Source organism: Pygocentrus nattereri, chromosome 24 (assembly GCF_015220715.1).
Source record: "Pygocentrus nattereri isolate fPygNat1 chromosome 24, fPygNat1.pri, whole genome shotgun sequence".
Taxonomy (NCBI): domain Eukaryota; kingdom Metazoa; phylum Chordata; class Actinopteri; order Characiformes; family Serrasalmidae; genus Pygocentrus; species Pygocentrus nattereri.
Window position 1 is genome coordinate 15,312,698 of NC_051234.1, and position 22,063 is coordinate 15,334,760.

The 22,063-nt window shown below is 40.8% G+C and overlaps 1 protein-coding gene and 1 long non-coding RNA gene across 13 annotated transcripts in view; both read right to left on the reverse strand.

Annotated features, from left to right (window-relative positions):
- Positions 1–738: 738 nt before the first annotated feature.
- Positions 739–4,151, reverse strand: LOC119262372. Its single transcript, XR_005129572.1, has 2 exons — positions 4,112–4,151; positions 739–2,254 (listed from the first exon to the last, which is right to left on the reverse strand). It is a non-coding gene; the product is annotated as an uncharacterized LOC119262372 (long non-coding RNA).
- Positions 4,152–9,499: 5,348 nt separating this feature from the next.
- The window catches only part of LOC108411423 (nebulette-like), a 227,152-nt gene continuing 214,588 nt past the window's right edge, over positions 9,500–22,063 (reverse strand). For all 12 annotated transcript variants that reach the window (XM_037533859.1, XM_037533865.1, XM_037533863.1 and 9 more), the window contains one exon: positions 9,500–11,966. In XM_037533859.1, the coding sequence (XP_037389756.1) occupies positions 11,790–11,966 (177 nt within the window). In that variant the 3' untranslated portion in view covers positions 9,500–11,789. The remainder of the gene's footprint in view (positions 11,967–22,063) is intronic.

Here is a 22,063-nt window from a genome sequence, read left to right on the forward strand (position 1 = left end):
AATGCCAGTTAGGCAGGAATTAAGAGGGAAACATACCTACGATGAAATACCTACCTTGGTCCAGAGAAATCCAGCACAGAAAGATGAGAGTCCCACTTATGGGGAAGGCAGAAGAGTAGAACAGAGACAACACAAAATGTATATGGTGCATTATAAACCTCTGCTGAATCACCTCGAATCTTCTAGCTTGCTGTTACATAGAGTGGCCAGTAAGCAGCGTTGTGGCACTGGGCTCACGTTAGCTTCTGCAACTAGTGATGTTCGATACCAGCGATTTCCTTTCCGATCCAATACTGAGTAAAACTCAGGCTGGTATCGCCGATACCGATCCGATACCGATACCTTGTGCAACTACACTTAATGTGTCTCGTAAATCTAAAAAAAGTAGTGTATTTCAAGTCATAGCATCATAAAAAAAAAAAAAACAAGATGTAAGAGTTATTTATTTATTTTAAATAAAGTATATTGAGGTAGCAGCCTCATTTACAATATAACAGAACTAATTCAACAGAAAAAACAGAGAACCTTCACACAAATTGTTTTCAAACATGCAAAAAAAGATTAAATAAGTAAAATAATAAAACAATTAAAATAAATTAGTGTTTAATTATCTAGAACTCCTGAAATATTGCATTAACATGAACATACTGAATATCTAAATAACACTTAATTTACAGGTTTTTGTTGAGGAACAATATCATATTTACTGTTTTCCCCTTTAGTCTGTTCCGTTTTTTGCTCAGAACCTCTCCTGCCTTTGAAAAGACTCTCTCTGCTGGGACAGAAGTGGCAGTAATTCCCATGTATCTCACTGCTAGTTTGCTCAAGGCTGGGAAGGTTGGTTCATGTTCTTTCCACCAAACCAGTGCATCACTATTTCGGGGAATCACTTTCTCTTCTGAGTACCAACGTATTTCAATGAGTACATCACTGGCAGCTGACCTGTGATGTTGTCCTGACAAAACCTGCATGTCAAAATCAGTCCATATGCCTCCTTTTGATACAGCTGAACCTGAGGGGGCAGGACTCTGGTTTGGCTCTGAAGTAGAAGGCCCTGAAGTGGAAGTATATGGGGAAGAGCTAACAGTAGCTGTTGAGCTTGGGGCTAGAGTGAGAGCTGCCTGTCTTGTCTGATACACTTCCTGCATTGCTGAGAGGAGACGTTTTTTCATGACTTCCACATTGTCCTTGTCTCGAAATCCAAGATGTTTAAATCTAACATCCAGAAATGTACTGGCAGCTAGACAGTAAATGCTCTCAATACCCCTGAATCTGCGCTGACATTGCTGTGCCAGTTGTGCAGCAAGTGAGCTACCTTGACACTCACAGGCTGCTACAGCCCTGTGAATGAGTGATACAAGTGGAATAACTTTGGAGACTTAAATATACTTATCAGCCGAAACTTCCCGTGTCACTTCCTCAAATGGTCTTAATGCATCAACTGTTTGCTTGATGAGGGATAGTTCTCCCTGATTTAAGCACAGTGCATTCCTCCCTAAAAGGCAGAGGGCAGTGGTCACAGCTTCATTTTGTTCACATATCCTCTCCAGCATGTAAAAAACCCAGCGGGTATCTACTGACTGGATTAGCTTGTGCTCTGCCACTTTCAACTGTTGTTGAATACCCCTGAGCTTTTGTGTGGCCTGTGTGCTGTGGTGAAAAAAGGACACGATTGCACTGCATTTCTCCAGCACTTTCACCACTTCTGGGACAGTTTTTATACTGTCCTTTACAACTAAATTTAGTGTATGTGCAAAACATGGATGATGCCTCCATCCAGCCTTGTGCACTGCAGCTACCATATTTGCACCATTGTCTGTCACAACTGCAACAACCTTGTCAGTTATGCCCCATTCATCTGTGATTCGTTTAAGTGTTAAACAGATATTATCTGCTGTATGCTGCCCTTGGAAAGTGTGGGTTTCCAAAACAAATTCCCTCATTTGCCAGTTTTCAATTAGATGACATGTTACAGTTAAATATGCCTCTGTGGAAACTGAAGTCCACATATCAGTGGTTATTACAACACTAGAAGCATTTTGCAAAGACGCCCTTACTTTGCCTTTGCATTCATCGAACATATTAAGAAGATGAGTCTCTGTCAGTTTTTTTCTTCCTGGGAGATTATATTTAGGGTCAAGAGCTCTCACAAATGCTTGGAAACCTTGGTCTTCCACTATGGACAGAGGCTGGAGATCCTTCACAATCATCTGTCCCAGGCATCTTGTGAGTGTTGCTGCTCTTGGGGAATCATCTTCAAACAATATAAAATCACAGGGCAAAACAAATTAAATACTTGCTGTTTTATAATACTGGGTAACTGAAATTGAAATTGGCAGTAAAATATTTAGTTAAATAAATAAATGCCACAATAATTGCAGAAGGTTGACAATACCTACATTTTTATATGTTCATTTAACAGCAAATTAGCCTGACTGTACATAATAATAGATACATTTTATGAAATGTTCACTGAAAGTTCACCATGGCTGTTTTATCACAATTACTATAACTTAGTGACACCTAGTATATGTAATCTACTTTAAATAATTTACAGTTATCAATTATAAATACTTATCAATTCGTTAGCAAAACTTACCTGAATAAATCACCCAGTGATGCACATATTTTTTACTCTAAGCTTAACTTATGCAGCTTTTTGTTGAATCATGTATTTATTTCGTTATTTACTTCATAACCATATTTATGGTATTGATTTGAACAACTCTTAACAGTAACAGCGCTTAGTGCTGCTTAAGGCTTCACATTTTCTCCCTCTGTACCTGGGTAGTGTCTGCCTGCGGCACCGAAGCCGAAGGACTCCGCTAGAGATGTCTGTCTTGCCCTAGCATTAGCAGCATCTGACACAGTGCTCTCCTCTTCTGTCCGCCTAAGCATGAAAGCCTCATATTTGGTTTACCCTAAGGTGTTTAACAAGGTTTGTTGTGTTGCCACAACTCCTTATAGTTTTTTTACACAAATCACAAACAGCATCTTGGCTGTTTGTGGAGCTGAAATAGCTCCACACATGACTTCTCTTGCGTTCCGCCATAGCGTACGTACAGCGCCGTAGACTGAGTGAGCATCTGTGTGAGCGTGCCGCAGTACTTACGCATTATGCACTGACCCAGGCGGAAGAAAAAGTAGTTCCCACCAACCGCATATCATTTAGACAAGATCTCAATATTTTAGTTACTTCCACAGTGTTCCTGTTAGTGCTTTGCATTACCTCAAATGACTGAAGTATCAAAAGTATCGATATTTTGATTTGAAAATCGATTTTAGGACATAAAGACCTGGTATCGATGGAATCGATATTTCAGTTTCGATCCGCGCATCACTATCTGCAACCTTTTGCTCTGCCTCTCAACTAAAGCCCCGGCTCTTTGTGTCTCATATTTTTATCCTGTTTACAGATGAGAAATGTGATAAGAGAGCACAAATACTTATACTAACCTAGCTAGTAAATGGTATGGATGCATATTTTAATGTGTATGTTTCGGGTTGATTCAGCAGAAGTTTGTAATTACCGTTAAGAACGCACACATGTAGAAGCTGAGTCACAAAATGGCGGCTGTACTGATGTACATGTACAAGCAATGGCATTACTGAGCATGAACAGAACCCCCTTGGCATTGCATTTTCATGACATTGTTCATTCCAGCATTTCCTACATTTCAGTCCTTCAAGATTATTGTGTAGTAGATTGTATTTTTCACATGATGACTGTTTTAAAGAGAGGTTAAGTATCAGTTGAACTGTTAGTCAAGTTAAATTCTATCATGAAAATACTGTCCTCTAATGCATTTCTTTGCGCTTATATGGTGGCAAAACGTAAAAGGGTGGTTGTTTTGGAAGTGGATATTCTTCCCTCTATACAAAAAAAAAAAAGCTACCTGTAATTGAATGCAACATGAGACAAGAATGAGTACTGGAGAAAGTGTGCGCATATTTCTGTGTGAGTGGTTAAAGGGATTATTTATATAGTGCGTGTGTGTGTGTATGTGTGTGGGTGTGTATGTATGTATATATATATATATATATATATATATATATATATATATATATAAAAAATATGGCGGCACGGTGGCGTGGTGGGTAGCGCTGTCACCTCACAGCAAAGAGGGCCTGGGTGACCGGTGTCCTCTCTGTGTGGACTTTGCATGTTCTCCCCGTGGGTTTCCTCCGGTTTCCTCCCACAGTCCAAAGCCAGGTCAGGTCGATTGGACATGCTAAATTACCCCTGGGTGGGTGAGTGACTGTCTGTCTGTCTGCCCTGCGATGGACTGCCGACCTGTCCAGGGTGTATCCTGCCTTCTGCCCGAAGACTGCTGTGATAGGCTCCAGCACCCCCCCGTGACCCTGACGGAGAAGCGGATTAGAGGATGGATGGATATATATATATATATATATATATATATATATATATATATATATATATATATATATATGCATGCTTGTGTGCTAAATAATATTGTATATTATACATTCAGTTGTCAGTACATAGCTATGTCAACAAAGAATGAGACCGAGATTCTGTTAAGAGGATGGTTTAATATAGCAGATTCGAGAGGCATCTGCAACTAAAGCCACGGCACTTCATGTCTCATATATTTCATCCCGTTTACAGGTAAGATAATCTGGATGCACTGGCCCTGAGCTCTGGGGGAGTAACACCTGTTTTCACTGGGGGAAAAAAATTGACTAAAAACACCAGGAAAAAAAAATATTTTGCACCCTTCATTTGTGGGCATGCACAGGTGATAGATTTAAAAGGCACAAGCAACAGCACTTATACTTAAATCAGGGTTAACAGTTAAACAAAAGACAATTGGAAAAAATGCTCCTCTTGAAAACATAAGGATCACATCCAACATATGTTGTAATTTTCTCATGTAATAAAGTTGGAACTAGATTGGAACTAGTATGGGCTTGCCTCCATCTTGTTTTATTTTTTTTTCTAATTGAATGGAAAATTAATAAATACAAGGTACTGTGTGTGTGTGTGTGTAAAAAAACTAATCACAATGTTGTACTGCACATTTCAGTTTTGTGTGTATTTTCTTTAACACACTGACTTTCATTTTATCTGTGTTATAGGCAAGTACTGTGTATTTATGTAAGACAATTTAAACAATTGTTGTCTAATGATTTCTAGTGTTGTCATTGAAATTCATGCCTGCATACAGATGAAAACAGGTGAGCTTTAAAAATTTGTTACTTTACAAGGCATGATACGATGCATACTAGCTGATGAACAGATGATGATACACATTAAAACTGTAGCAGACTATTGACTGTTCAGTTGTGTTCACCTCTGCTGTATTGTATTCACTGGGGATTGGGGCAAATTTGTTTTCTTTTTATTGTTGGCCTGTTATGCTATTTTGGAAGAAATATGAATTTTAGTCTAGATCTGAGCAAATGCTATGCTTTTGACTGAGGTACATAGAAGTAAATTAATTGTGTATATTTTGCTAGCTGGGAGTGTTAATATTAAGGTGTACCTGGATGTAAGCCGAGTATTTATGCCAGAACTGGGCCAAGATTCAAACCAAATCTTGGCGTGCAAATCTTGGGCCTAGATGTGTCCCAACAGATTTTTTGCTATCTGGGAGATTCATTGTTGAAAGGTAAGACATTGAAACAACATTGCAGTATCAACATTGAGCCACCTTTCATAATTGAAACATAATTCAACATTGATATATGACATTGATTCAACTGTGAATTAACGTTGAAATGCCTGCTGGGAAAGTTATAATGCAGAATTGGACTAATATTATAATATAATAACAGGGACAACAATTAGTCAACATAATCAAAAGTGAGACCGAACCTTTCAAAAGTATGGAACACTTCAGCAAAAATAAACAAATGAAACAAGTCGAATGCAGACATTGTAAAGCAGAACTGTCATTTCACAGCAGCATAAACAAATATACCGTGCACTTTCATATTTATATTTTTGTTGAGCAGGGTGACTGATGTGGCCATTTACCTATCTGGAAACAGGGACATCTGTATACCCAGCAAACACACAATGTTGTCACAACTTTGTCTACTTTCTTACAACGTTGTTACAATTGGCAACTTGGCAAAAGTCCATGGAGTTCCATTCACAAGAAAGCCCCTTTTTTCACAGTTGCTCCTGTGATTTTATTTCCATCGGAAGCAACCCTGTCTGTGCTTTTCTTCCTTATCTTCTGATAAAATTACAGGCCGAATTGTCTACTGTTTTTCAATTAACTCAGCGTTGCTCTGATCATTTTAGGCCCATCTGCGTTTTTACAGGCAGACATCAGTGGTTTTTAGAAGTGTTTCTGAGCCCATGCAGTGATTTTCACTACAGAATCATGTCTGTTTTTAATGCAGTACCACCTGAGGGCCCAAAGATCACAGTCAGTAAATACTGGTTTTTGGCCTTGGCCCTTACATACGGAGATTTCTCCAGATTCTCTGAATACTTTAATGTTTTTATGTACCGTAGATGTTGAAAAGCATACGTTTTTGCTATTTTATGTTGAGAAATATTATTCTTGAATTGTTGCACTATTTGATTGTGCAGTCTTTCACAGAGTGGTGAACCCCTCCTCATATTTATTTCTAAAAGACTCAGCCTTTCTGAGATGCTGTTTTTATACCCAATCATGTTACTGACCTGTTGCCAACAAGCCACTACGTGCTTTTTTAGCATTACACAACTTTACCAGCCTTTTGTTGCATTTGTCCCAACTTTTTTGGAATGTGCCGTGGCATAAAATTCAAAATGGGCATACAGTGAGGAAAATAAGTATGTGAACACCCTGTGACTTTGCAAGTTCTCCCACTTAGAAATAATGGAGGGGTCTGAAATGTTCATCTTGGGTGCATGTCCACTGTGAGAGACATAATCTAAAAAAAGAAATCCGGAAATCACAATGTATGATTTTTAAATAATTTATTTGTGTGTTACTGCTGCAAATAAGTATTTGAACACCTGTCAATCAGCAAAAATTCTGGCCTTCAAAGACCTGTTAGTCTGCCTCTAAAAAGTCCACCTCCACTCCACTTATTGTTTTAAATTAGAAGCACCTGTTTGAGGTCGTTAGCTGCATAAAGACACCTGTCCACCCCACACAATCAGTAAGACTCCAACTACTAACATGGCTGAGACCAAAGAGCTGCCCAAAGACACCAGAGACAAAATTGTAGACCTCCACAAGGCTGGAAAGGGCTACGTGGCAATTGCCAAGCAGCTTGGTGAAAAAAGATCAACTGTTGGAGCAATTATTAGAAAATGGAAGAAGCTAAACATGACTGTCAATCTCCCTCGGACTGGGGCTCCATGCAAGATCTCACCTCGTGGCGTATCAATGATCCTAAGAAAGGTGAGGAATCAGCCCAAAACTACACGGGAGGAGCTGGTTAATGACCTGAAGAGAGCTGGCACCACTGTTTCCAAGGTTACTGTGGGTAATACACTAAGACGTCATAGTTTAAAGTCATGCATGGCACAGAAGGTTCATCTGCTTAAATCAGCACACATCCAGGCCCGTCTTAAGATTGCCCATGACCATTTTGATGATCCAGAGGAGTCATGGGAGAAAGTTCTGTGGTCAGATAAGACCAAAATAGAACTTTTTGGTCTTAATTCCACTGGCCATGATTGGAGGACGAAGAATGATGAGTACCAACCCAAAAACACCATCCCTACTGTGAATCATGGGGGTGGAAGCATCATGCTTTGGGGGTGACAGGACGAATGCACTGTATTAAGGAGAGGATGACCGGGGCCATGTATTGCGAGATTTTGGGGAACAACCTCCTTCCCTCAGTTAGAGCATTGAAGATGGGTCGTGGCTGGGTCTTCCAACATGACAATGACCCAAAGCACACAGCCAGGATAACCAAGGAGTGGCTCTGTAAGAAGCATATCACGGTTCTGGAGTGGCCTAGCCAGTCTCCAGACCTAAACCCTATAGAAAATCTTTGGAGGGAGCTCAAACTCTGTGTTTCTCAGCGACAGCCCAGAAACCTGGCTGATCTGAGAAGATCTGTGTGGAGGAATGGGCCAAAATCCCTGCTGCAGTGTGTGCAAACCTGGTGAAAAACTACAGGAAACATTTGACCTCTGTAATTGCAAACAAAGGCTACTGTAATATAAATATTAACATTGATTTTCACAGGTGTTCAAATACTTATTTGCAGCAGTAACACACAAATAAATTATTAAAAAATCATGCAGAGCTGCAGTAACTACAGAGGTATACAGTTGATGAGCCACACCATGAAGGTATGGGAAAGAGTTGTTGAAGCAAGGCTAAGGCGAGAGGTCCAGCTCCGTGAGCAGCAGTTTGGTTTCATGCCCAGAAAGAGTACCACATGCAATTTTTGCATTGAGAGTGTTGGTAGAGAACTACAGAGAAGGGCAGATTGAACTGCCCACTAGCCTAGCTTAGACTAGCCGCCAGTCTCGTATGATAACTAGCTAATATTGGACTTCTGCTCAACCAAGCCTTCTACTGTCCAACCAAGTTAATTGTAGACCTCGCTCGACGCTGAGCCAGAATGTAATGTGATGCAGAAGGAGACACCAGAACGTGCAGATTTACCACTTTCTACCTAGACATGGTTCGGCACAGAAAGCTTACAACTTGTCCTCAGTAGTTCCCTCAGCTTGTATATACCTGTATATATATCAGTGTATATACCTGTATATATATATCAGTGTATATAGCTGTGGTCCAGCTAGGCGACCGTCTGCCATGATACCAGTAAACCGAATTGCCGTGCTGTGTAACGGTGGCTCCAACGTTCACGGCACGCCTTTCGATCTTGGCCACGCCTCTTTCCCCGCCCCCACACAGATGGTAAAACCGGAGCAAAGAAAAGAGAGAAGGGCGAAAAAAACATGAGGAACGTAAAATGCGAGACGCAAAGAAAAGCAGTGTGACGCGCAAACAAAAGAAATAAACGCAAAAGGGAGAAAGTATTGCAAAAAAAAAGCAGCAACATAAAATGTGAAACGCAAACAAAAGAAAGAAACGCAAAAGAGGGAAAGTATTGCAAAAACAAAACAGGAACGTAAAATGCAAAATGCTAATCTTATATTTGCGATATATTTTTTTTCTCGTCACCATTAAAGACCCTAATTTGACTCCATAAGCCATCACCAGTTAGTGGTTTGGGTAACCGGAAAGCCAAACGTCCACTGGTACCGTGGGAGTCTGCACTGTTAGCCGACTAGCCTAGCCTACTCCGAGCCCTGCGAGCCCCTGCCAGGGAGAGAGAGACGGAGGGAGTTTGTTGGTTCTCTCTCAGCAACGCAGTGAGTTACTATTTAACTATCTTGTTGGCTTGTTTTTTGTGAATTTACCCTTTCATTTTCTTGCAAGTGTTTATATTGCTTTTTGTTGCGGTCTATGCAATATTAATTTATTATTGCTCAAACCTTTAGATGAGGGAGTGAGGTAACCTGGATTTAGAGTAAGAGGGAGAGAGACGCTCGCACCAAGGATGCTTTGATAAAAGTTTATTGGCTAAATATTAAACTACCTTGGACTACATTCAGTGATGGATGAAAGAAAATAGAACAAAGCACAACAAAAAGGACAAAGGTTAAAAGGACAACATAGCTCGCGTGAAGTGGTTCAGTTAAATGATATGAGGCAGGGTGGTTCTCGGGAAGACGCGGGAAATTTAAACTTGAAAGAGTCTCTGTAAAGAGCTAACCTAAGTATGGACAGGAGTAACTACCTATGCCTGAGTTAGATGTACCTGTCAAACTGACTGTCAATTGATGGAACGTGGGAATCAGCTGACTTCCAAAGGGCCGTCTTTGAGGCTGGAGCTCACGCGTTGCTTTGTCTCCTCGCTGGTTGCAGATGCTGTGTCGCCGTGCGGGCACACGCCTTACCGTCAGTGATTGGTGAAGGCGTCTCGTGGCCGTCTCAGGGTGGCGTCTTGTGGCTGTCTGAGGGTGGCGTCTTGCAGCCTTTCGCTGGTTAATCTGCTCACAAATTAGTGCGTGGCTCTCGGTGTGCTGCTGGGTCTCCGTGGCGTCCGAACCGCTTGTTCTTTTCCTGTGTTTGGTTTGATTGCAGTCAAATTTCCGAGGCCCGAGTTCCGAACTTAACTAACTACCTCTCTTTAGCAGACAAGAAACATCTATCTTCCTTCTCTGAGGGTGATCTAAACTGAAGGTCTGTCGATGGACTATCTAAGCAGATCTGATCTTGGAGCGTTCTGGCCTGTCTCTCTGACTGAGGCCGGCACAAACTTAGGAGTTCAGCTATCTTCTGGTTGACAAAGCTGACTCCTGCTCACTCTGTCTCTCTGTTCTGTCTCGTCTCTTTCTCCCTTTCTCCCCCAAAAGTTCTGTAACCTGGGGTTTTGCTCCAACTGCTGACCCTTCCCCTTGGGGTGGAACCAGAGTGCTGATAGGTTTTCCTGACCCAACACTTAATTAACTTCATTGTTTCCAACCCTGATTGGTTGTGCATAATTTTAGGAACACCTTCCCCAGAATCGCTGCCTTCTTTGTTTGAGTTAGTTTAAACAAAGGAACATTCTTATATCATCAACTTGGTTAAACTTTCAGAATCAATGGATGAACAGAATATTCAGATATGTTTATAAGGGACAGTTTAACCCTCGGTACCTGATACACAACACATGCTAAAGAACATGGGTAATGCTTTTCCTATACTATAGACTGTATAAATGTTGAAGAACTAAAATTGACCACAAAAGGAAAGGACCAAAGGAAATAAAAGAAAACCACATTCACGATACATATTGGTCACTCCGTATTTCTAGACATAATACTAAAAACAAAATCTCTGGACTTCTTGAATGGTGGAAATTGGAAAAGGGGGTTGTAGGTCTCCCACTGTGTCCGTATTTTCAAGATAACCTCCTTTGAGTCATAAAACTTGTAGGCACCCTAATCCTGTTTGGATGACATCTGCTTGACCTTTGAAAAAGTCCTGAGCTCAGGAATGTGAAGTCCTCCCTAGCAGTGTGATTCTGGTTTGCCTAGATTGGGGTGTCCGCTACACTTTTTTGTGGTAAATTAAATCCAACAACTATATACATCCTACATTTAAGTATTTTAAGTGCTGTTTATTTTATCAGAGGAGGGTACTAGCATAGTTCCTGTCCCCTTAATTTACTGGAGGCACCGCCAACGTATACTTTTTGCAGTCATTAAGCTGGAAACAATCCTCAAATAAGCAATAAATTAGTTCAAAGCTACTAAACCAAGTTAATAGAACCCAGGGCGCCCTAACACTTTGCCAAGTTCATATATTTACTATGACCCGGTTTTTTATTTGTGTTTGGCTTTGGAACTGGATGTGCCTTAAGCAGTGAATGGACAGCTTGCAAATATGATTGCAGATATACAATTTTGATTGGCTACAATATAATGACTACTCACTAAATACCACTGTAAAAATGCAGCTTAATTCAGAGAACCTGGAGAAATCTCTGCATGCAATGGACAAGGCCATGGGCTCAGAAAAAAATTCTGAGAAACACTGACTATGAAAAGTTTGGCGCTTCATCCACAAAGGCTAATTAAACCTTTTTGAAAAAGGTGCTATACACAGTAGCAAAAAGAATTCTGCCATTGTTATGTAACAGTAGAAGAACCCTTTCTATTGCTATGTAGAACCTTGCACAAAATGTGTTGTCCTTAACTAGGCATATATGTGTTGTGTTGTTTTTAAAATAATAGTTAGAGTATAATTTAAGCACTAATGCTGAAACAGGCTTGCTGATGTGAAGTACTCTGAGAGTCAACTTTAGCTGAAACACTCCACGTAATTAGCAGGGAGCATGCCAGACTTCCTTGTTCTCCGGACAGTGCCATACATCCAACCCTCATCGATTAGCTGTACGTTGATGATGACATCACCACCCCGAAAGGAGACTTCGTCATGATCTTGGGCTGCATAATCATACACAGCGCGATAAATACTCTGTTGTACAAACAGACAAAAATGACATGTTAATTCTCTCTATGTATACTATAGACTCATCATAAGGTATTCTTCAGAATAAAATGTAGAGGCTAAAACACAAGCTCTATTTTACAAATTTAATTGTAAAACTGTTATAACACATTATGTGGTGCATTTACTACACTAATAATGTTAAGATACTTAATACATTGTCACAAAAGTATTATTGCAACACCAAGAAGTCCTGATAAATGGTAATAACAAAAACCATTCTCTGAAAAAACACTTTGGAAGTATGCAGATGTTTGATGACAGTTCTGTTTTGAATGGCTTATACATTAAAAAAAACATTTTAAGAATATATACTTTATAGTTTGGAAAGCCTTATACCAGTGGTCTTAAAATCTCAACCTTGAACCTAATTTCTGATCCAGGATTTTGTAATTACCTGTAATTAACTGTTGATGTAACTGATTGGCCACCTGTCATACCAGTTTGGATTTAAAGACCTGTACTTTTGTCTGAATGTTTAACTACCAAAAGTATTAAAAGAAGATTGGAAAAATATTAAATAGCTGAAATTAAATGATCCTTATTTATCATTCTCTCTCTGGGTAAACAATGCTAGAGCTGAATAACAGATAGTTTCTGCTGTACTTTTCTGCTGTTATTATGTTACTGACACAATTAGCATAATTCTTCTGTTAGATTATTATCATTTTATACATATCTATATGATATCAGCGCTTAATTTTTTGTTGGATCCTGCCAGAACAATATCCTCTCTATTTGCACCTTACTATTTATTGTTACTTTTGCGAGTTAACTGGGACCTTGAGTACACCGTTTCGTTCCACCTCATGTACCATGTGTGATGTGAATGACAATAAAGCCTTATCTTATCTACTTAAAATCTTATTACCCAAAATAATTTCCTAGTACTTTGGAGTTTCTACCTCACACTAACCTTGGTAATACCTAGAACCTGAGAGACATTTCATAGAAATTATTTTACACTATCCTGTTACTTACCATCTTATTACTTAAAATAGTACCCAATACTACGGAATTTATACCTTACCTTTAGCTGGGTAATACCTAGAAGAGACATTTCAGTATAATTAGTTTTGACTATCCTAGTACTAACCATCTTGTCACCTAAAATAATTACCTAATACTTTTGAGTTTGTACCCCACACCTACCTGGTTAATACCTAGAACTTAGGGGACTGTAAAAGAAAGGGTTATCATTTACCATATAGAGCATTCTGTTGTTCAGAGTCCAGTTATTTTTTTATGCTGTGTTGTGAATGTCCTAGAGCCTTGTCAGACTAAGTCAGTTAAGCTGTGTCAATTTATTTTAAAGGTTTTTTTAATGTAAATAAAATGCATTACATGGCACAATAATTAGTCTTTGTTATTATTTTAGACTACTTATCTAAGTACACCCAGGATTTTATTTTCCACTGTAGATAATAATGTCTGGTTAAGCCAAAGTCCCTCTTGTTTACAAGAACTCCCCATAAAAACATAATTGCTTTGGCTCCACATAAAAACATAATTGCTTTGGCTCCACAAAGTTTCAGCTAAAAGCCATAAACAGAGATTAGAATGTCCAGAGATTTTATAGCTTTAAGTAACAGCTGTCCTGGTACTAAGCTAGACAATAAAAAGCTCTTGCTGGAGACCACAGAATAACTTGATTAAAAACACTCTAAGCAACAGAAAACCACATTTCTAAAGTGTGTATCAAATCCAAAATGCTTCAAGAAGACTGTTTCAAGAATACTGGAGACACTAAAAACGAAGTGGTTATGAGAATTTATAATACAGTTAGCACTTTTTGGAGTTTATTTATAATTTAGATATGGAGCCACAGCACCACCAAGTGGTGAGAATGAGACACACCTCACTACTGTAAAGTCATTTGCTTACAAAAGGAAAAGGACCAAAGAAACTTGTTGACGTTGTCCACGCGACATCCAATGCTCATGTGGTTTGTAAGCAATATTACTTTTAAATGTTTTGTAATCAATTACCTAAAATATGTATCTTCTTCGATTTTTATGTTAGGCATATCACTTTGGTAATTTACAGATGTGGCGATTTGAATGTAGTGGATTTAGAACACTGATAAATATATATCCAGAATGTGTTTCTTTTTTTCTTGTTTTTCTTTTACTTGGTTTCATTCTTTTAGTTGACAACCATATTGTGTTAAAATTTACTCCTAACAAAACAATCCCAAGAGATTACATACAGTGTTTACTTATGTCTTTTTAACGTGTTGCTTTTCAGGTAACGTGGGTTAGAATAGTCTATTATAAAACACAGATGTTCTTTTCTTTTTGGATTTTGAAGGTTTAAAGGAATAACCTAAACCATTTTATATTAGAATTATTTTTGTCATTTTTCCTTTGTTTTAAGATTTAATTAAAACAAAAGAGGCACTCAAATTATACCCCAATCAGAATTGGAAACAACGAATAGCTAATTAACCCTGACTGCAACCCAAGCCTTCGCAGTGGAGTCAGCAGGTCTGACACCACAAAAGACTTTTCATTCGCTACAGACCTCCAAACTTCATGTGGCCTTCAGATTACATCAGGAACAGTATAGAGAGCTTCATGGAATGGGTTTCCATGGCTGAGCAGCTGCATCCAAGCCTTACATCACCAAGCACAATGCAAAGCGTTGAATGCAGTGGTGTAAAACGCCAACACCGGACTCTAGAGCAGTGGAGACAAGTTCTCTGGAGTGACAAATCATGCTTCTCTGCCTGGCAGTCTGATGGACGAATCTGGATTTGGCAATTGCCAGGGGAACAGTACTTGTCTGAATGCATCATTTCAATTCATTCCATCCTCATCCACCTTAAAGACTCTGCTTTATTTCTAACACACAAAGGATAAACAGTAATGTTACGCATAATTTTGTACAAAATGCACTCAGAAAAAGGGATCCCACGCAATTTGTTAAGCAGCTAATATGCATTTTATTTTATGCGTTCTCATATATGAGCTCCTAGTCTGAAATTGAGCTGTCAACAATCAGTGCTGGTGCTTTCCCCCAAAATACGCTATGCAAGTCAGCTGCTTTCGGTCATTCAGCACAGTTTTCTCCAGGACAGCGCCTCTCCTTCGCTGTAATGTTAGTTCCTAAAGACAGAAAAAAATCCCTAAGCACTGACTCTAAACGAAACTAAACACTACTTAACAGTGAACAGCCAGTATTTTAGACCGGATTCTCTCGTTTTGAAGAGCCAGCGCATTTACACAGTTAGCCTGCTAGCTAAGCTAACTAAGGCTGGTTTTATCTAGTTAGTGAACGAGTTACAAACGCAGCCTGTCAGTTTGCCTTAGGCTGCCAGAATTTGACGAGAGGAACAATTTCTAGAGATCTACAAACACAAATATGTTCAATACTTTACACAAATACAACAATTAATCGCAACAGTAAAGACAGAACTGAAGAAATAACTTACATTTGTAAACCCCTTAGCTGCAAAAAACGGCCGCTTCGTCCGCCATGTTTATCAGACTGGATATATATGGATATATAGACTAATATACTTAACCCAATACATATATAATGTATTCAGCATTTATAATAACCCGTGTGTGTGTGTGTGTGTGCATATATATATATATATATATATATATATATATATATATATATGTATATATATATATATATATATATACACAGTAAATGAAACTTTACAATGATACATTTTGCATTGTTTAAAAAAAACATCACAAGCATCACAACCTGACATAAAATAGCACGTTTTTCAAAGACCAGCATCTTCTTCTTTCGGGTGCTCCCTTTAGGGGTCGCCACAGCGGATCATCTGCCTCCATCTTGCCCTATCCATTGCCTCCTCTACACTTTCACACCAACCATCTTCATGTCCACCTTCACTACATCCATAAACCTTCTCTGAGGTCTACCTCTTCTTCTACCCGGCAGCTCCATCTCCAACATTCTTTGCCCAATATATCCACTATTCCTCCTCAACACATGTCCAAACCATCTCAACCTGGCCTCTCTGGCTTTATCTCCAAACTGCTCCACCTTCACTGTCCCTCTGATCTGCTCATTTCTAATCTTGTCAATCATTGTCACTCCCAACGAAAATCTCAGCATCTTCATCACCACCACCTCCAGCTCAGCCTCCTGTCTTTTAGACAGAGCCACAGGCTCCAAAAAATACATCATAGCAGGACGCACTACTATCTTGTAAACCTTCCCTTTCACTCTTGCTGCTATCCTTCTGTCACACATCAGCCCTGACATCCGTGTCCACCCACTCCATCCTGCCTGCACCCTATTCCTCACCTCTTTTTTGCACTGTCCATTGCTCTGGATGGTTGACCCAAGATATTTGAAGTCATCCACCTTTATGACCTCTACTCCTTGCATCTTCACCTTTCCACCTGCCTCCCTCTCATTCACACACATGTTTTCCGTTTTATCTCTACTGACCTTCATTCCTCTCCTCTCCAGTGCAAACCTCCACCTCTCCAGATTCTCTTCCACCTGCTCTCTACTCTCACCACAGATTACAATGTCATCTGCAAACATCATGGTCCATGGAGCCTCCTGCCTGACCTCATCTGTCAACCTGTCCATCACCATTGCAAACAAGAAGGGGCTCAAAGCTGATCACTGATGTAGCCCTACCTTCACCTTGAAACCATTTGTCACTCCAACTGCACACCTCACCACTGTCTCACTATCCTCATACATGTCCTGCACCACCCTAACATACGTTTCAGCTACACCTGACATCCTCATACAGTACCACAGTTCCTGTCTTGGCACCCTATCATATGCCTTCTCTAGATCCACAAAGACACAATGTAGCTCCTTCTGACCTTCTCTGTACTTCTCTACCAACACTCTCAATGCAAAAATCACTGATCTGGACCTCTCACCTTAGCCCTGCTTCAACTCTTTCCCATACCTTCATGGTGTGGCTCATCAACTTTATACCTCTGTAGTTACTGCAGCTCTGCACATCACCCTTGTTCTTAAAAATGGGTACCAGTACACTGCTTCTCCACTCATCAGGCATCCTCTCACTCTCCAGGATTTTGTTAAACAACCTGGTTAAAAAGTCCACTGCCTTCTCTCCTAAACATCTCCATACCTCCACAGGTATGTCATCTGGACAAACTGCCTTTCCATTCTTCATCCTTTTTAAAGCTGCCCTCACTTCCACCTTACTAATTCTCTGCACTTCCTGATCCACTATCTCTCCCCCTGTTGTCCTTCTCTCTCTCTTGTTTTCCTCATTCATTAGTTCTTCAAAGTACTCCTTCCATCTACTCAACATTCTATTCACTCACTAGTACATTCCCCTCTCTATCCTTTATCAGCCTAACCTGCTGTACATCCTTTCCAGCTCTATCTCTCTGTTTAGCCAAACGATACAAGTCCTTTGCTCCTTCTTTACTGTCCAGCCTCTCATACAGCTCATCATACGCCTGAGCCTTTGCCACCATTCTTTTTGCTATGCGACTAGCCTCACAGTACTCCTGCCTAGTTCCTTCATCTCTCTGGTTATCCCACTTTCTTAGCTGCCTTCTTCTTCTGAATACTCTCCTGGACTTCCTCATTCCACCACCAACTTTCCTTGTCTTCTTTCCTCTGACCAGACGAAACACCCAACACATTTTTGCCAGTTTCTCTCACCACCTTAGCTGTATTTTCCCAGTCCTCAGGTAGCTCCTCACTGCCCCCAAGGGCCTGTTGCAATTTTTCCCTGAACTGCCTGCAACCATCCTCCTCCTTCAGCTTCCACCATCTAATCTTTGGCTCTGTCTTCACTCTCTTCCTCTTCTTTGTTTCTAATCTCATTCTACAGACAACCACCCTATGCTGCCTTGGTACACTTTCCCCTGGCACCACTTTACAATCTCCAATCTCCTTTAGGTGGCATGTCCTGCTAAGAATATAATCCACCTGTGTGCACTTCCCTCCACTCTTGTATGTCACCCTGTGTTCTTCCCTCTTCTGAAAATACGTGTTCACCACAGCCATTTCCATTCTCTTTGCAAAATCTACAACCATCTGACCTTCCGCATTTCTGTCTTTCACGCCATACATACCCAGCACCTTTTCATCCCCTCTGTTCCCTTCACCAACATGTCCATTGAAGTCTGCACCAATCTCTCCTCTCTAGGGACACCATCTACCACTTCATCCAACTTACTCCAAAATTCCTCTTTCTCCTCTAACTGACAACCAACCTGTGGTGCATATGAACTGACCACATTCAAAATCACACCAACTTCAGGCTCATGATCCTGTCTGACACTCTCTTTACATCCAGAACACTTTTCACAAGCTGTTCCTTTAGGATTATCCCTACTCCATTTCTCTTCCTCTCTACACTATGATAGAACAGTTTGAATCCACCTCCAATGTTCCTGGCCTTGCTTCCTTTCCATCTGGTCTCCTGAACACACAGAATATCTACCTTCCTTCTCTCCATCATGTCTGCAAGCTCTCTGCCTTTACCAGTCATTGTCCCTATGTTCAGAGTCCCTACTCTAGGGATGCCCTTCCTGACGCAACCCTCACCATTTATCCGGGCTTGGGACCGGCACCAGAAGTACACTTCAGTTCTGTCTTTTTCAAAGACCAGCATCACTTTAACTTAAATGGCTTACTGTTTCTTGCAATTTTGTGCGATATTTCTAGGCTGGTCCTGACTGCTGCTGCCCTGGATGAGTGGAGCTTTGTAAAAAAACCTTGCTGCCTTGCAGTTTCGCTAGCAGATCTTCAGATGGCCGTGCCCGCTCTGCATCAGCCGAAGTCTTGCGTTTCTCCGCAGGCTTACTCTCGTAATGGCGATTCAGTCTGTAATCCTTAAACACATCTGTTCCTCACAAACCAAGCACAAAGCTTTACGTTTGACTTCAGTAAATAAATATTTAGAAGTCCATGTCTTGTTAAAAACTCTGCATTCAGCGTCAATATTTTTTTTTAACGTTGGTCGACATATTTAAGGGCTAAGAGTGAGCGTTAAAGCTGTCCAACACATTTTCTGACACATTTGAGTGAAGCGCACTGACTGTGCAGACGCAAAAAAAACAAAAGAAAACCAAAAGGATAGCGTTCAAAATAAAAGTGTTGTAGTTGCCTTTCATGCACCTATCACAGTGTAATAGGTGTCGTTGTTACAAATTTACTTTTCACTTCTAATTTACCAACGATCTCACGCGGGCCAGTCAGAGATGGTCAGAGAGCCGGTTATGGCCTGCGGGCCGTACAATGCCCAGGTCTGGGTCAAAGTAAGGCACCTTAGAAGGAAGCTGCCTTATGCTGCCTTCCGGATGGGATAGCACTAATTGTCTCACCTGTACATACCCGTTAGCCTGTGTGTTGACCTTACCCAAGTTTGTCCCTTTATTAAACATTTTAACCAACAGTCAACTCTTCTTACATCTGATCCATCCAGATATCTCACAGAACCCTTGAAAAACATCTTTTCTGTAAGTGTACATTTGTATCCATGTGTGGTGGTGGAGAGATCGAGTTGCCGTGACCACTCCCCACACAGGTGCGAGCTGCTTCTCAGCATGCACACCTTTTAAAAACGAGTTCTCTCTGGTGAGTAGCAGAGAGAGGACATTGGCCCCTACCCCGGCGGAGCTACGCTATGCTATAGCAAACCAAATACATTAGATGCCAGTGTGCGAAGTAGCATGCCTTGAGAGCATCAACTCGTTTGAGACATCATGCCAAATTAACATGCAAACTGCATTGCAGTTTTTTTTTTTTTTGTTTTTTTTTAAATTGAAAGTGTTCTTTGTGTGGTGGGGGGCTCAATAATTGTATTTGCACTGGGCCCAGAAGAACCTAGTTATGCCACTGGTCCATAATAGTCTTTTTGTCACTTCAAACGGACGGGGGGGGGTGGGGGGGGGGGCACTGGAGCCTATCCCAGCAGTCTTCGGGCGGAAGGCAGGATACACCCTGGACAGGTCGCCAGTCCATCGCAGGGCAGACAGACAGACACAGACAGTCACTCACACCCAGGGGCAATTTAGCATGTCCAATTGGCCTGACTGCATGTCTTAGGACTGTGGGAGGAAACCGATGCAGACACGGGGAGAACATGCAAACTCCACACAGAGAGGACCCTGGTCGCCCAGCCGGGGAATCGAACCCAGGCCCTCCTTTCTGTGAGGCGACAGCGTTACCCACCACGTCACCGTGCCGCCTATTACAAATATTTTTCAAATTCAAATGCAAATTCAAATTGGACTTCCCATACAGATGTGCATTATTTAAGACGCAATTCAAGTTCAAATGCATATGAAAATGGAGTAACATTCCCTGATTTGCAATTGCATTTCCTCACATGTGTTCTACAATCAGAGTGTATTTGTATTTGCAACCCTGTTTGCAATTGCATTTTCACTGTCAATGAGGCACTCCTTTCAATTAAATGCTGTAGAAGGTATATGGGGAGGGACTTTAGGTGCAGGTGTGTTTTAGTAGGAACACCAATGTTAGTAATATTGTGGTTGGCTTCAGGCAGAAGCTTGCAGGACTGTACAGTCCCTGACAGAAGTTCTGTTGCTTATCCATGTTGTGGAAACAAAACTTATAACCTGACTTTAAATTCATCCATTGGTTTTAGAAATGACTCCTATGAAAGCTGAAACCCTCCCAAATGAGGTTTCTTCTTCTTTTTTCGGCTGCTCCCTTTAGGGGTCGCCACAGTGGATCATCTGCCTCCATCTTGCCCTATCCATTGCCTCCTCTACTTTCACACCAACCATCTCCATGTCCACCTTAACTACATCCATAAACCTTCTCTGAGGTCTACCTCTTCTCCTTCTACCCAGCAGCTCCATCTCCAACATTCTTTGCCCAATATATCCACTATTCCTCCTCAACACATGTCCAAACCATCTCAACCTGGCCTCTCTGGCTTTATCTCCATGAGATTTAATTTACAAAAATAAATTTGCTTCACTGCAGAAATATTGATCATTTAATGAACACAGAAAGGTCAGATGTTGGCAAGACAAAAGTTTTGTCGCCAACAGAAAGTAATGTGAAAATCAAACAAATAATGTACCTCAAAGGAGCACCTTGATCTTCTTTGCCTTGAGGAACTTTGATGTAGAGATGGATGTATGAGATGGAGCACCATCCTGCTGCAAAATTGACCCCTTTTATGATTGGGAATGTAAGAGGTAGCTAATAATTCTTGATATTTTAGGCTATTGATATTGCCTTCCACCTTGCAAATGTTTCACACACACCCATACTGAATGTAACCCTAGACCATGATCTTTCCACCACCAAACTTAACTGTTTTCTGGGTGAATCTTGGATCCATACGGGCTCCAGTAGGTCTCCTGCAGTATTTGCAGTGGCTGTGGTGCCACTTTTCCAGCGTCCATCCGTTTAGCAGGCTGTGGGCCTTGGCAAATGCCACACGGTTTTTTAATTGCCTTTTGTTTAGTGCTGGCTTCTGGGCACTGATTTGACCATGGAGGCCATTTCGAGAGAGAATCCTACAAACTGTTCTAGTTGACACAGGGACTTGAGGTGACCAGGCTGAGAGGGGCTGGCTTTGGATTTTCTAACCAACAAACGTTCCTCCTGAGCAGTTGTCTTGTGGGGTCTGCCGGACCTGGGCTTGTCAAAAACATCTCCAGTCTCTTCAAATATTTTTTTCATTCTTTGTACTTGGCGCTGAGACACATTAAAGGTGCAAGCCACCTCTGCAGTGGATCTGGTCTTCAGCCTCTTATAATCAATGCTTTGGTCGCAGGGTGGATTTTTGGCATGTTGTCAGAGGTCAAGCTGCAGTTCAAGTAAAGGTCTGGGGTGCTGGGGTTCTTTTTATACACACCCACTAATTAACCGATCAATTAGTGAGCACAGATGAGGCTGTAAGCTAGGATTGGATGCATTATATGACAAGGCGACAACTTTTGTCTTGCCAAAATCTGACCTTTCTGTGTTCATTAAATGATCAGTATTTCTGCAGTGAGGCAAATTTATTTTCGTAAATGAAACCTCATTTGGGAGGGCTTCAGCTTTCATGGGAGTCATTTCTAAAACCAATGAATGAATTTAAA